The sequence below is a fragment of the Drosophila sulfurigaster genome, chromosome 3 (genome assembly GCF_023558435.1).
Source record: "Drosophila sulfurigaster albostrigata strain 15112-1811.04 chromosome 3, ASM2355843v2, whole genome shotgun sequence".
Taxonomy (NCBI): domain Eukaryota; kingdom Metazoa; phylum Arthropoda; class Insecta; order Diptera; family Drosophilidae; genus Drosophila; species Drosophila sulfurigaster.
In genome coordinates this window covers 32,593,551-32,605,659 of record NC_084883.1, presented here as the reverse complement: position 1 = coordinate 32,605,659, position 12,109 = coordinate 32,593,551, and the positions used below count along the sequence as shown (strand labels likewise).

The 12,109-nt window shown below is 41.5% G+C and overlaps 3 protein-coding genes across 3 annotated transcripts; 1 reads left to right on the top strand and 2 right to left on the bottom strand.

The window, feature by feature from the left end:
• Positions 1 to 329: 329 nt before the first annotated feature.
• Positions 330 to 2,807, bottom strand: LOC133840221 (coiled-coil domain-containing protein 93). Its single transcript, XM_062271924.1, has 7 exons — positions 2,636 to 2,807; positions 2,355 to 2,563; positions 2,170 to 2,299; positions 1,976 to 2,113; positions 1,399 to 1,916; positions 1,227 to 1,340; positions 330 to 1,165 (listed from the first exon to the last, which is right to left on the bottom strand). Exons 1-7 carry the CDS (start codon positions 2,717 to 2,719, stop codon positions 580 to 582), a joined length of 1,779 nt encoding a protein of 592 aa, XP_062127908.1. The 5' UTR covers positions 2,720 to 2,807; the 3' UTR covers positions 330 to 579.
• A 68-nt stretch (positions 2,808 to 2,875) lies between these two features.
• Positions 2,876 to 5,828, top strand: LOC133840222 (protein arginine N-methyltransferase 5). The gene is made up of 6 exons (XM_062271925.1): positions 2,876 to 3,320; positions 3,377 to 3,821; positions 3,878 to 4,043; positions 4,106 to 4,268; positions 4,325 to 4,833; positions 4,893 to 5,828. Exons 1-6 carry the CDS (start codon positions 2,945 to 2,947, stop codon positions 5,043 to 5,045), a joined length of 1,812 nt encoding a protein of 603 aa, XP_062127909.1. The 5' UTR covers positions 2,876 to 2,944; the 3' UTR covers positions 5,046 to 5,828.
• LOC133840220 (kinesin heavy chain) lies at positions 5,174 to 10,986 on the bottom strand. Its single transcript, XM_062271923.1, has 4 exons — positions 10,283 to 10,986; positions 7,925 to 8,384; positions 5,982 to 7,864; positions 5,174 to 5,915 (listed from the first exon to the last, which is right to left on the bottom strand). The coding sequence occupies exons 1-4, from the start codon at positions 10,427 to 10,429 to the stop codon at positions 5,475 to 5,477; spliced, it is 2,931 nt and encodes a 976-aa protein (XP_062127907.1). The 5' UTR covers positions 10,430 to 10,986; the 3' UTR covers positions 5,174 to 5,474.
• Positions 10,987 to 12,109: the final 1,123 nt, after the last annotated feature.

Sequence of the window (12,109 nt, the reverse complement as noted above, 5' to 3'; positions counted from 1 at the left end):
ACATGAAAGCAATCATAATGCGGTTTCTAATTATATGGAAATTTGACAATTAAAAAAATATAAATTAAATTCATAAATATTTAAAAATGTTTTCATTGGAAATTGTTACTCTAGAAGAACAGAAATTGTCTATGGAAAACATAATTTATGTTTATCAATAACTCAACAAACTAATCGTTCGTGAAAGTGCGAGTTTATTATATCAAGACTCTGAATTTCAATATCTGTTACTGCTTTTTATATAGATTAAACTTTAAATATTTCAATATAGTAAATTACTTCCTCACGCCGTCTAAACTACTCAATAAAATACTTCCCAATAAACTATATTGCTTCTGTAACCTGTTTATTGGCTTGCTTTATTATAATAAGGGCAATATTTCAGATTTAATTGAGCTATGCCTGTGATATACTCGTATTTGTAGTGCCAATCAGATAATGGCAGTAAATATATTAAATATAAATAATTGTAATATAGATATACATGATTGCTGGAAGTCAACGAGCAATGCTCATAATTCGTTTAAGCATAATTAATAGATTTAATAATATGAATCAACACTACAGCTATGGATTGTTTTATTGTGTTTGCTTTTGAATTGACTTGAGATGCTGCTGCAGCTGCTCGCAACGTTGGCACTCCCGAGTGAGTTGCTTAATGGCCGCCGCATATTGCCGCTGTAATTCGAGCAAACCGAGTAATTCCTCGTTGAGTTCATCACGTCGCATGCGCTCCTCGTTGTATTTGTGTCGCACCTTGTCCTGAGCACTCTTGACGCCATCGACAATTGTTTCAAACTGACGTATGAAATCCTCACGGCCATGTGGACTGAGCATGCCCTCGTTGTATGCCTCGCAAATGGAGTTGAGCAGCGACAGCTCTTTCTCCAGATAGCGCTTCTTGTCGTTGAGTGTGTTGTACAGTGTATAATATTGCTTAGTTTCGAGATGCTTGGCACTCATCTCGTTGTGCAGTTCGTGGAAGCGTCGCTGATACTGCGCCAACTCGGTTCGGTCGGGAATGGCATCCAGCTTACGCTCAATGGCCACGATTCCTCGATTACGCTTGGCCAAATGCAAACGCAGTTCCTGCAGTCGCTGCTGCTCCTTGGCTATAGCAGCTGCTTGTGCCTCAACATCTTGTGCATTGAACGATTCCAATTCGCTTTAATAATAAATGTTGTCTTAGTTTAGCAATTGTTTAGCAAGATGTTCTATAAACTTACTCTATTTGCTGCTGTAGATTGGCTAAATCTGTGCGGCAACTTTCCTTAAACTCTGCTTCACTCTTCTTCAGCTCATCATGCTGCTGCAATAATCCACGCACCTTGTCCAACAAACTGCAAAGCAAAATCATAATTAAGACAATAATTTATTAAAGATTTGGTTACTACTCACGCAGAATCTGCATTCGCTTCGGTTTGCTTATATGCTTCAAGTTCAGCTTTCAGTTTTTCCAGTTTTTCAACTTCCTGAGCTGTTTCCTGCTTCTGTGTTTCAACCGTTGATTCCAATTGCTCATTTTCCTTATTGTAGCGTTTAATCTTATGCTCCAAAGCGATTTTGGCAGCCTCCAAGCGTTTTTGCTGATTCTGTGATTTGAGCTCTTGTGCATCTGTCTCCATTTCCAACTTGAATTCCGCATAGTGCTGTTGCAACGCACTCCTGGCATTGGGATCGAGATCGATTCGCTTTTGGGCAACTGAAACTGATCCGTTTGCGACAGACAATTGTCGTAATTGTTGCTCAAGCTTAAGCTCCATAGGATCTAAGTTAGCTGTTTGCTTTGCATCGTCGCTTGGCTTAGCCACTAAACCAAGATCGCCGTATTCCATTAAGGTCAGACGTACCCTCAATGCGTCATCCTCGCTGGTGGCTTCCTTCCGTTCATAGAGCCTTTTGGGGCTGTAAAGTTCCTTTAATTATATTTAGAAACAGTTATTCTTGTTTATTTCTGATGTTTTAAGTGGCTAACCTGAATGGCCTTTATGTTGACAGCGGCTAAACGGATCTTTGTCAGATTATCCTTGTCACTTTTGTACTGATAATCATTGTGAAACTGTCCAATGGCAAATCTCTTTAAACGCTGTCCGCGTTCCTCGCGATTAGCTACCTAAAACACGTATAAAACTGTCTATTGAAGAAACATATGCAGCTCTGAGAACTTACAGATGTTTTCACAAGCCATTGGATTACTGGATGTATGGCAAGAAACTCTAGACCTTGCACCTGATGTGGCTCCAGATCATGCGGGCATTTCATGTCAATCAGAACAGCGACAATTTTCTCCACCAGCGCACTTTAATGTGATCAATTAATTATCTGAAAACAGCAATGCTTAAGCCATATCTTACATCTTCTGTCCTATTGTCAAGTTCTCATGGAAGAGCAAATCCACATCGACGTCGTAATCACAGCACTCAATGCACCAAGTCATGCCGCCCACAACCTTGTCAAAGGCGGATAAACCCTTGATACGTGCTCGGTAATAGCCGGCAGCGACGAGCATATCAAATGTGTCCAGCTCCTTGGCAGCCGCATCTGTGTCCTCACGTCGTTCCACCTGCAACAAAAACAAGCGAAAAACTTTGTTTACATCCAGCATTTGTATTTTCCATAGCACGAAAAGACCTACCTGTATTTCACGCCCATCCGCGTCGAGGCGTGTTGCCAACTTGACGTTTGGCAAGATTTTAGAAAATACATCGCGATTAGCCATGTACAACACAAAATTACATACTATTTGATAATAAATAAATAATTGCCGCAAAGCCAAGTGCAGTCGTTTTATTATTATGATATTTACATATGATGTGTACACATTGGACAGCAATTCAAGCAATCGATAGTCATCGATAGCAACGATAGCACATTTATTTTTCTCTCTCATTCGATGTGCACTCACTTTAGCCGGCACACGCATATTTTGTAATTGATAACTAAAATGAATTACTACGTTTGCCTGCAGCAGGAAGGCATTAATGATATTGCCAAATTTATCAATAAGGCGCAAGCAAATAACTACAATGTCGTCGCTACAGCAATCAATGCTAATATACTGCCAATGGAGCCATTCGAAACAGATCCCACATATCCGGCCACATTACTTAAGGCCGATGAATGGAATTCTAAAGTAATATTTTGTTTATCAGATGTTGATGTGGATTCGCCAAATGTCAAGCTAAGAGAATATTCCAAAGCGATGCTGATACGCGACATCACATGGGCTGAGCATCTGCAAAACAATGGTAGTGTTATGATTCGTCTACGAGGACCCAAAAACGAGAATCTTGCCAAGATTATAGAAGCAAGAAACAAAGGTTCGTACTTATTGAGAATAAAGAAGGAGCTCATTAGCTAAATAGAATATTTGCAGGTTCCTGGTTTATTCAAGTGCCTATTACGAATCCTGAGATTGCAACCTTTGAACATCGTAAAGATGCAACCGACAAGGAAATTGAAGAGGCCCAAGAAGTGGATCCATGGAGCTGGTGGAATGATTTACGTTTTGCCGTCAACCACAATGCCAAAGTCAAAGTTGTGCTGGAGTTGAATGATTCAGATCGGCCCAGTCGGGAGACTGTGCGTCGTTGGCTCGGTGAGCCCATCGAGGCCGTAATAATTCCATCTAGCTTATTCATTCTGAACCGTTCCAATTACTATGTGCTCAACAAGGAATGGCAGGCAATAATCGGCCATTTCATCAATGTGCGTGCTAACATTATAATCTCCGCTACTGCCAATGACCACGGTATTTCCCAATATGCGGATTACATGAGAAAACTGATCAACGATAACTGCGACACGCACTCATTAAATAGGTAAGTAAATCAACCACGAATTTTGCAGCCAGTGTAAATAAATTTACTGCTTTTAGCTATGAGAATATGCTGGAGATTCCACTACAGCCGCTCTTCGATAATCTGGATAGCTATACTTATGAGATCTTTGAAATAGATCCTGTTAAATATAAACTATATCAAGATGCCATAGAGCAGGCGCTTCTTGATCGTGTCAGCGACGAGGAAGCCAAGCGCAAGCTGGTAATTTAATTACTCATTTAAGTAGACCCATTAATTTTCTAAAAACAATTTTACCTTTCCAGACTGTGATTATGGTGCTGGGTGGAGGACGTGGACCCTTGGCGCGTGCTGCATTTAATGCAGCGGAGAAAGCCAAACGAAAAGTTCGCGTCTATATCATCGAGAAGAATCCCAGCGCCATTCGCACCCTTACTAACATGGTCAAGACGCTGTGGTCTAAAAAGGGTACATAATACTATTCCAAATTAAAAATTTTGTGACTAACAAATATTGCTTTGCAGACGTCCACATATTCTCAAAGGATATGCGTGATTTTGCGCCACCTGAACTTGCGGATATTCTCGTCTCTGAATTGCTGGGCTCCTTTGGCGACAACGAGTTGTCGCCCGAGTGCCTGGATGGAGCTCTTAAACTGCTGAAAGAGGATGGCATCAGCATTCCCTGCAAATCCACATCTTACATAAATCCGTTAATGTCCGCTGTACTGCACAATAATGTTTTGCAGACGTCAAGCGTATGTGCCTTTAACTGCGGCTATGTGACGTTACTCAAGAACATTTACCACATTGACGAGCCGAAAGCATTGTTCGAGTTCAAGCATCCCAATCGCGACAAGGTTGTGGACAATACACGGTTCAAGGAGCTCTCATTTACTGTCGAAAAGGATTGCGTACTCCATGGCATTGGCGGCTACTTTGACACAATGCTTTACAAGCAGATTAGCTTAAGCATCAATCCTCTGACGCATACGCCCGGCATGTTTTCATGGTTTCCCATGTTCTTCCCTACGGTAAGCAACATTATTCAACTAAGTTCAATTCTATCTCAACATGAATCCTCTATTTGCAGCAACCTCGAACCGTCAAACAGGGCGATACAATTTCAATCAAGTTCTGGCGTTGCGTTGACCCTGGCAAGGTCTGGTACGAATGGCAACTAAGTGCTCCCGTCGAGAGCGAGCGTCACAATGTGGATGGCACGGGTTACAACATGCGTTTATGAATATGAATACGATTATCTGCAATAGTATATACTACAACAAGGGTCTTTATATCGGGGGTACAACATCTTTATTACACAATTGATAGTTCAAATAATAAATAAATCATAAAAAGAAGAAACACTACAAGTAAATTGTCTGCGACTTTTATTTAAGTTTATATTTGAAAAGTTTATAAATATGCTTAAACGTAGTTATGTGTCCTTAAATATCTGTGGGTGTTTTGTTGTTGTTGTAAAATTTAGTTAATAATTTCCTTTTTTCCTCTCATTTATTTAATTATTTATATTTATATATATAAGTATGTATATTTAAAGCGCTGCACATGATCGCAAAACGACATTCTTTAAGCGAAGGCATTTTTATTTTAGGTTAAGTAGGTTAAAGCGGAGCTGAACTGAAACTGTACTGTACTGAAACTGGGCGGCGATTTAGGAGTTAACAGCGCCAACCTGAGCCATTGTAGCACCACCGGCGGCACCGCCACCACCGCGAATTGAAATAGCGCCCTGGCCAGCCCTGATGGGCTTAGCGATTTGTGCCTGGGGTCCTCGTCGGCCCAGATGCTTCTGTCGCACCGCCTCCTTAATGCGATCCACCTCGTACTGGTAGCGCTTGCGATCCCGCATCGCGCCTTCCTTTGCCTCCTTCAGCGCCGTCTCCAGCGCCTTAACACGCTCCATTGTTGTGCGCAATCGCTTCTCGAGCTTGGGCAGCTCACAGCGCAGATCTGCGTTGTCACGCACCAGCTGCTTGTGCACCTTGGTTAACTGATCGAGATTGTTCTCCAGGAAGGAAATCTTTTGCTTTTGCGCCAGAGAACCGCCATCCTCCTCGCTCTCCTCGTTCACCACATTCTTGCGAATGCGTTGCTGCGAAAAACGAACATTTATTAATACACACAATCATTCAGAGAATTGGATATAATTAATTCTTACCTGCAGATCCTGTACAAAGAGTTTGCGCAGATTGTGCAGCGTTTGCAGTTCCTTGGCGACAGTATCCTCGAGACCCTTGAGGTCCTTGCGTGCCTGTTCGCGTCTCTCGTTGGTTAGAATGATGTCCTGCAGTTTGTTCGATTTTTCAGCCTCCTCTTGCTTCAGCTTATCGTAGTCGACCGTCATCTGCTGATGCGCCAGCAACAGCTTCTGGTGCACATCCTTCATCTCATTCATCTCATGCTGCTTGGCCACGATCTCGTCGCGCAGCTCCGACACCTGCTTAGTGTGCGCCTCGCGCAGCTCATCCATTTGCGAGTCGAACATGGAACGCAATTCTTCGGCGCGTTGCTTCTCCTCGGCATTGACGGCAGACACATGCTCGGCAGCCTTAAGCTTAGCACATTCCTCGCGCAGCGAATCGATCTGTTCCTCCAGATTGCGTTTCTTGTTCTCAGCCTCGCGCATCGACTCCTGCAGCGACTTCATGCGTGCCTCGTGCTGCGAAATGAGTAGACGATACTCGCCCAGATCCTTCTCATACTCGGAGATCTTTTTGTTCGAGTCCACTTGCTGTGTCTCCATATTGGCACAGCGCTGTGCAATGTTCTTCGCCTCCGTTTTCATCTTGCTGATGTACAGACGAGCCATGGTGAAGTCCTCCTCCACTTTGGCGGCATCGGTGCCAGCCAAGGCACTCATCTTGAGATCGATTGCGGAATCGCCGGGCGCTATGGCCTGGCCAACTTCACCCAGATCGCGCAGCAAATTGGTTAGCATTTCGGTGATTCGCTTCTTCTGATGCGTCGACATATCCTTTAGCTGTTGCAGCTCCGTCGACGTGGAATTGAACTGCGTTTTGTTCTGCTGCAGCTCTTCGTTAAGGGCATCGATGTCCTTATTCTTGTTGTCAATCTCCTGTGACTTTTGATCATAGTTGACAGCCAACTCCTCGAGTGCCTGCAGCACTTCCTTGACCTCCTCCTTGGCCGACTCGTTCTCCTGTTGAATGCGCGCCATTTCGGATTGCAGTGCTTCGTACTCACGTCGTGCATTTGCAATCAACTCCTCCTGCTCCATGACCTGTTCCTTCAATTGCTCAGCATATTGGCTCTGCTGGTTGATCTCCTCATCCTTATCGTCCAGTTGCTGATACAGACGTTCGCATTCTGTGGCCAGACGAGCACGTTCGTCAGCAGCCACCGAAGCGGACATATTGGCAATGGCCGTGCGCTGAGCTGCCGCCGCTTGTGCGGCACCAGCAGCCTGGGCGGCTGCCTCCACTTCGAGATTAGGCGTGCTGGCCTCCATGAGATCCTCCATGTTGATTTGCTCCTCAGCCTTGACTGTTTCGCCTGCACGCCAACGTGCCAGTTCCAGTTCCAGCTTCTCCACCTTACCCTTAAGTCGAGCGTTCTTCTCCTTCTCCTTTTCGTAGCGACGCTTCCACTCCTCAGCAGTGAGCTCTTCGTTGACGCAGACAACGTTCTTCACTGTCTTGGCGCGTCGACCAAAGTCAAGCGTAGACTTTGTCTCCGACTCATTGAAACTGGCCGGAGAACAGCAGATGACAATCGTTGTGCGTGCATTACCACCAAGCGATTCCTGCAGGATACGCGTCAGTTTCGAGTCACGATAGGGTATGTGCGTTTTGTTGCCATCAGCCAAGGCCGAGATGACATTACCCAGCGCAGACAGCGACTTGTTAATGTTCTTCGCTTCATCGAGCACCGTGCCCTCTGCACCTGTTTTGGATACTTTCTCGGAACCGGCCAAATCCACCAAATACAGTTTACCGGACAGCTTCTTTTGATTCTCCAGATTCTCCTGCTTCACATTGATGAGGAACACCGAATGCGAACGTGACGAGTGCTCGTTCATGTCTAAAAGAAAGGAAACATGTTACAAATGATCAAACAATTAATAAAAGAATCGTAACTTACTTGTCACCGCAATGTGACGATTGGATTTTCCCTCCTCGATCACTTCAAAGACATCCTCGGGCGAGGAGACGAAGCGTTCTGTGGCACCCTTGACATAGGGCACTCGATTCTTATCTTCATGCACGCTCAGATTCACTTTGGACACATCCAGTAAATCTCTGATCTTATCCATATAGATTTCATAGTACGAAACCTTAATGTGAAACTCTAGATTCTCTTCCATCGCATAAATGTGATTGAAAATGTCATTCACAATACGAGGAATTATGCCCTGCTTCACCGAATCGCCAATGACGCCCTCCATTGTGTGCGTCTTGCCGGAGGATGTCTGACCATAGGCGAATATCGTTCCATTGTAGCCGGCCAGGACATCCGTGACAATGGACTTGGCTGCCTCATTGTACACCTTTTCCTGAGACGCATTCGGCTTGAAGACTTTGTCGAACAGATAGACCTTGCCCTAAAATACAATAGATACACAAAAGTTAGCTTGTTTGTGGATGAGCTAAGTGAAATTTGTGTCTTCCCGTTCGTCAGCCACATAACATTTGTCTTGCCCGCCCCTTTCTCTCCCCTTCTTTCGATGTGCTTTCAAATAGTTTTTAACGCATGGCCGCCAAATGGATCGTAATTATGATGAGCAAAGAAGCAAAGAGGCATCAAGAGTCAGTCGCACCAGAAATGAGTGGAACTTGAAACTAATGAATAACGTGTAGTAAAAGAAAGAGCCAAAGAGAGCAGAGCAAAGCAGTACAAGTACAAGATATGAAAAAGAAAAGAAATAATAAATTATTTTATTTACTGCGCGTCGAGACGTTTAATACCCTAACCAAAAGTAATGTGATGGTTTTGTCTAACAAAAACTTAATCCTTTATATATTGAAAGTGAAGTTATATTTAGATATCAAATAATATCTTAAATTTCTTCTTAAATTTCTACAAGCTGGAATTTAGTTTAGAAAATTTATTATAATAAAACATAAAATTTTAATAAAAGAATCTATTAAAATTAGTAAACTTGTTTCTGATTCAGAATATTTTTCGACAGAGCATTTCATGAGCTGTTAACTCCTTTTACCTGCTATTTTCCCCTATTTGGTGTTTAAGCCGTGTTCTAACAAACATTTTCCAGGAAATTACGCAAATCTTCAGTTGATCACTTAAGAAGAGGAACTAAGCACTTGAATATTTGAGGAACACAAATAGAAATGAACAATAATAAATGAATTTTCCGGCGTTCTTGTTGACAAAGCTGATTAAGCTTTTTTAGTTCAAGAGTATTTTCACACACACACAAACATACGCATACACTTGCAAAGGCACACCAACACTTTTATTGTACAACTAACTTTATCATGGCGGCCACAATTTCAGACAGCTCGACTTGTGGGGTATTATGAATTACAATAATAATAATACATATTCAGTCAAATCGAAATTCCTCTAGCAAATAGACGTTCATATTATTGTATGTTGTATGTTGTATATTGCTGTCGACACTATTTACAGTTTTTGCGAGTTTGCGTGCATGACTCACTCATTCAATAGAGTGGCAGCAGCTGGTGGCAAGCAACATTTTGAGGGCGATATTTTGTTTTGGGGCCAAAAGCTGATGACTGCAAACTCACAACACACACAAAGAAAATACCTACCTAGTTTTACTATGGTAAATGTGAATATATCTAAGAAGTTGGGCGGACAAGTAGAATGTGCATATTTCTATATCAAGAATCGAGAAACAAGAAGGTTGCCCATGACTATGCAAATGAAAACATACTAAAGTTGCCCGGCAATCGTTATACGTGGTGGGTGGGTGGCTTTGCTGACACATACAAACACAATCCAACACAGCCACGAACCTTCACACACACGCACACAGTTACATCGATAGACCAGGTTTCCCCGTCTCCACGACTGAGAGCGATGCGTGGAAAATCAATTCACCGTTGCTGTTTCTCAAGGTGCAGCAATTGAAACCATTTTGAAGTTTATTTGGCAATAGAAATGAATAAAAAAAATTGCACAAGACACGCGCACAATTCGAGCGATAATTAGTTATAATACATGCATACACCACTGCAACAGTGTGTGTGTGTAATTGCCTGCTCTCTTTCACTCACTCGCTTTAACTACATGAATAATTTTTTTGTATATGATTGTGTATGGGTGTGAGTGAATTGATGTGTGTGAGTGTTTCAATTGTGGCGGTAAGGAAAGGCTAATGTACTACGCTAAAATGTTAGACAATGTTAGGCATGACGTCACCGCCAAAGCACCGCAACGGCACGCACATATGTATATAAATATGTGTATATACATATGTAAGTATAGTTAGTTAAAAGATTATGATTTAATTACCGCTATGGATATGCAATTCTCCTCCACATTGTTTGGAAATTTGACAACAAACTTTGAGCCGGCCCTTTCCTCGCTGTCATTCAGCGGCCGAAAACGACAAACGACTTTGATGCTGTCCTCAGCGGGTATTTCGCGTTCCGCCGACATTTTCTGCAAATGAAGTAATTTTTCTGCTGCTTCTTCTTTCCAATCACTACTACACTCCACAACACAATATTATGTCAACTGCTTAATCAGCAATATTAATGCTAATGTATTTATAATTTTGTTACTCAGTGTTCAAAATGTAATGCAATTAAAACTGAACCATACAGAAAAAAGCAAATAAAGCACTGATGACGATGCCACCGAAACACTGTTCACTGTTTTTGCCACTCCGATGTACCGTAAGTTAGCACCGCTCTCCGATTACTCGAAGTATGTAAGTTCTCGTTGTCGCACAAAATTGGGGCTCGAAATGCAGAGAAAATTTTTTTGTGGTTATACCAGACGACGACGACGACTCTCTAGTCAGCAAATTACAAAACTATTGGCTGCGAATGTTGTATTTTGGCCCGTATTCTAATAAGCTCGGTTGTTTATTGGCCCGGAATGATTTGCAGCCCGTTAAATGCACTCTCATGCGTTGTGGCTTTTAATTCGCTCCACTTAAGTTTTATTTTTTAGTTTTATTTTTTTTTAACTCAGTCAGTATCACGTTCAAGGAGACCGCAACTGGTATATCAAAAAATATGCTATTTAAAACAAAAATATACCAAATACACCACATTATCTCTTGCGAGCTGGTCACACTTTACAATGTAAGATGCATTTTGCAAAAACACATGAAAAAAACGCGCAGTTTTTGAATAGCATTTTATTTTTAAGTTTTTCTTGAAAATAAATACAAAATAAAACATATAAGTCTATTAAACAATAATGCAGATGACGAGTAAAATTTCAGTTCATTGAATTTAAAGCTAAAATTATTTAATATAATGTATTGTTTTTAGCAACACACCGAAGTACATTCGATAACTTTATTGCGAAACAGTATGAGAACAGTATTTAGACATTCAGAATTTAAAATTCATTAATATCTTTTCCAAAACAATATAGTTTATTTTAACATTGTAAAAGTGCGTGTTTAATATAAATTTTCTTTCATTGCAAAAGACTAAATTCTATCTATTGAAATAATTTGATTCGTTAAGTTTCGTTAAGTTTAGATATCGAACTAAGAAACTTATTCAACACGAACCGTTGCATTAAGTGTCAATTTGACACTGCCAAATTTGTTTTTAAAATTATTAGAAAACGTGTTTCAATTGTTATACATTTTACATTTTGCACACAAGTTAAATTGGAAAGTGTACAATACGTAATAGACCGATGATCATAGCCTAAGAAAGAACTATGCTGTGGTAGAGTGGTGGCTTAGGTTGATTTAGCCCATTAAAGTTCTAATCCGGGATAAAAATGGTGGCGTCCAATATGATTGATTCGCTTTTACCAAATTGTTTATCCAATGCGTATTTCTTAGACAAGCTTATAAGGCTTTATCGTGCCAACGAATGCCTATGGAATCCCAAGTCTCCTGGATATCGTAATTTGGCATTGAAGACCCAGGCCTGGCATCGCATTTCAGTTCTTTTCAATAACGAATTTAATATTGGCGAATTGAAATCTATGATCATCTCTTTACGGCAGTTTTACCAAAGAAAGCGTCTGATGGAAGCAAGGAACAGACAACGGAAACATATATTGCCGCAGGAGAGATTCTATGAGAAACTGCAATTTTTGAATACCAGCGAGATGGAGAATTTCAAAGTAAGTTGACTGCATACC

Bases quoted from the DNA above. Each gene is read 5' to 3' on its own strand.
- LOC133840220 (XM_062271923.1), bottom strand. From the start codon at position 10,429: ATGTCGGCGGAACGCGAAATACCCGCTGAGGACAGCATCAAAGTCGTT. The intron at 8,385-10,282 runs GTAATTAAATCA...ATTGTATTTTAG, and splicing joins AGAATTGCATATCCATAGCG to GGCAAGGTCTATCTGTTCGA. The intron at 5,916-5,981 runs GTAAGAATTAAT...CGTTTTTCGCAG, and splicing joins TCTTTGTACAGGATCTGCAG to CAACGCATTCGCAAGAATGT.
- LOC133840222 (XM_062271925.1), top strand. From the start codon at position 2,945: ATGAATTACTACGTTTGCCTGCAGCAGGAAGGCATTAATGATATTGCC. The intron at 3,321-3,376 runs GTTCGTACTTAT...GAATATTTGCAG, and splicing joins TATAGAAGCAAGAAACAAAG to GTTCCTGGTTTATTCAAGTG. The intron at 4,834-4,892 runs GTAAGCAACATT...CTCTATTTGCAG, and splicing joins TTCCCATGTTCTTCCCTACG to CAACCTCGAACCGTCAAACA.
- LOC133840221 (XM_062271924.1), bottom strand. From the start codon at position 2,719: ATGGCTAATCGCGATGTATTTTCTAAAATCTTGCCAAACGTCAAGTTG. The intron at 2,114-2,169 runs GTAAGTTCTCAG...TACGTGTTTTAG, and splicing joins AATGGCTTGTGAAAACATCT to GTAGCTAATCGCGAGGAACG. The intron at 1,341-1,398 runs GTGAGTAGTAAC...TTTGCTTTGCAG, and splicing joins GAAGCGAATGCAGATTCTGC to TTTGTTGGACAAGGTGCGTG.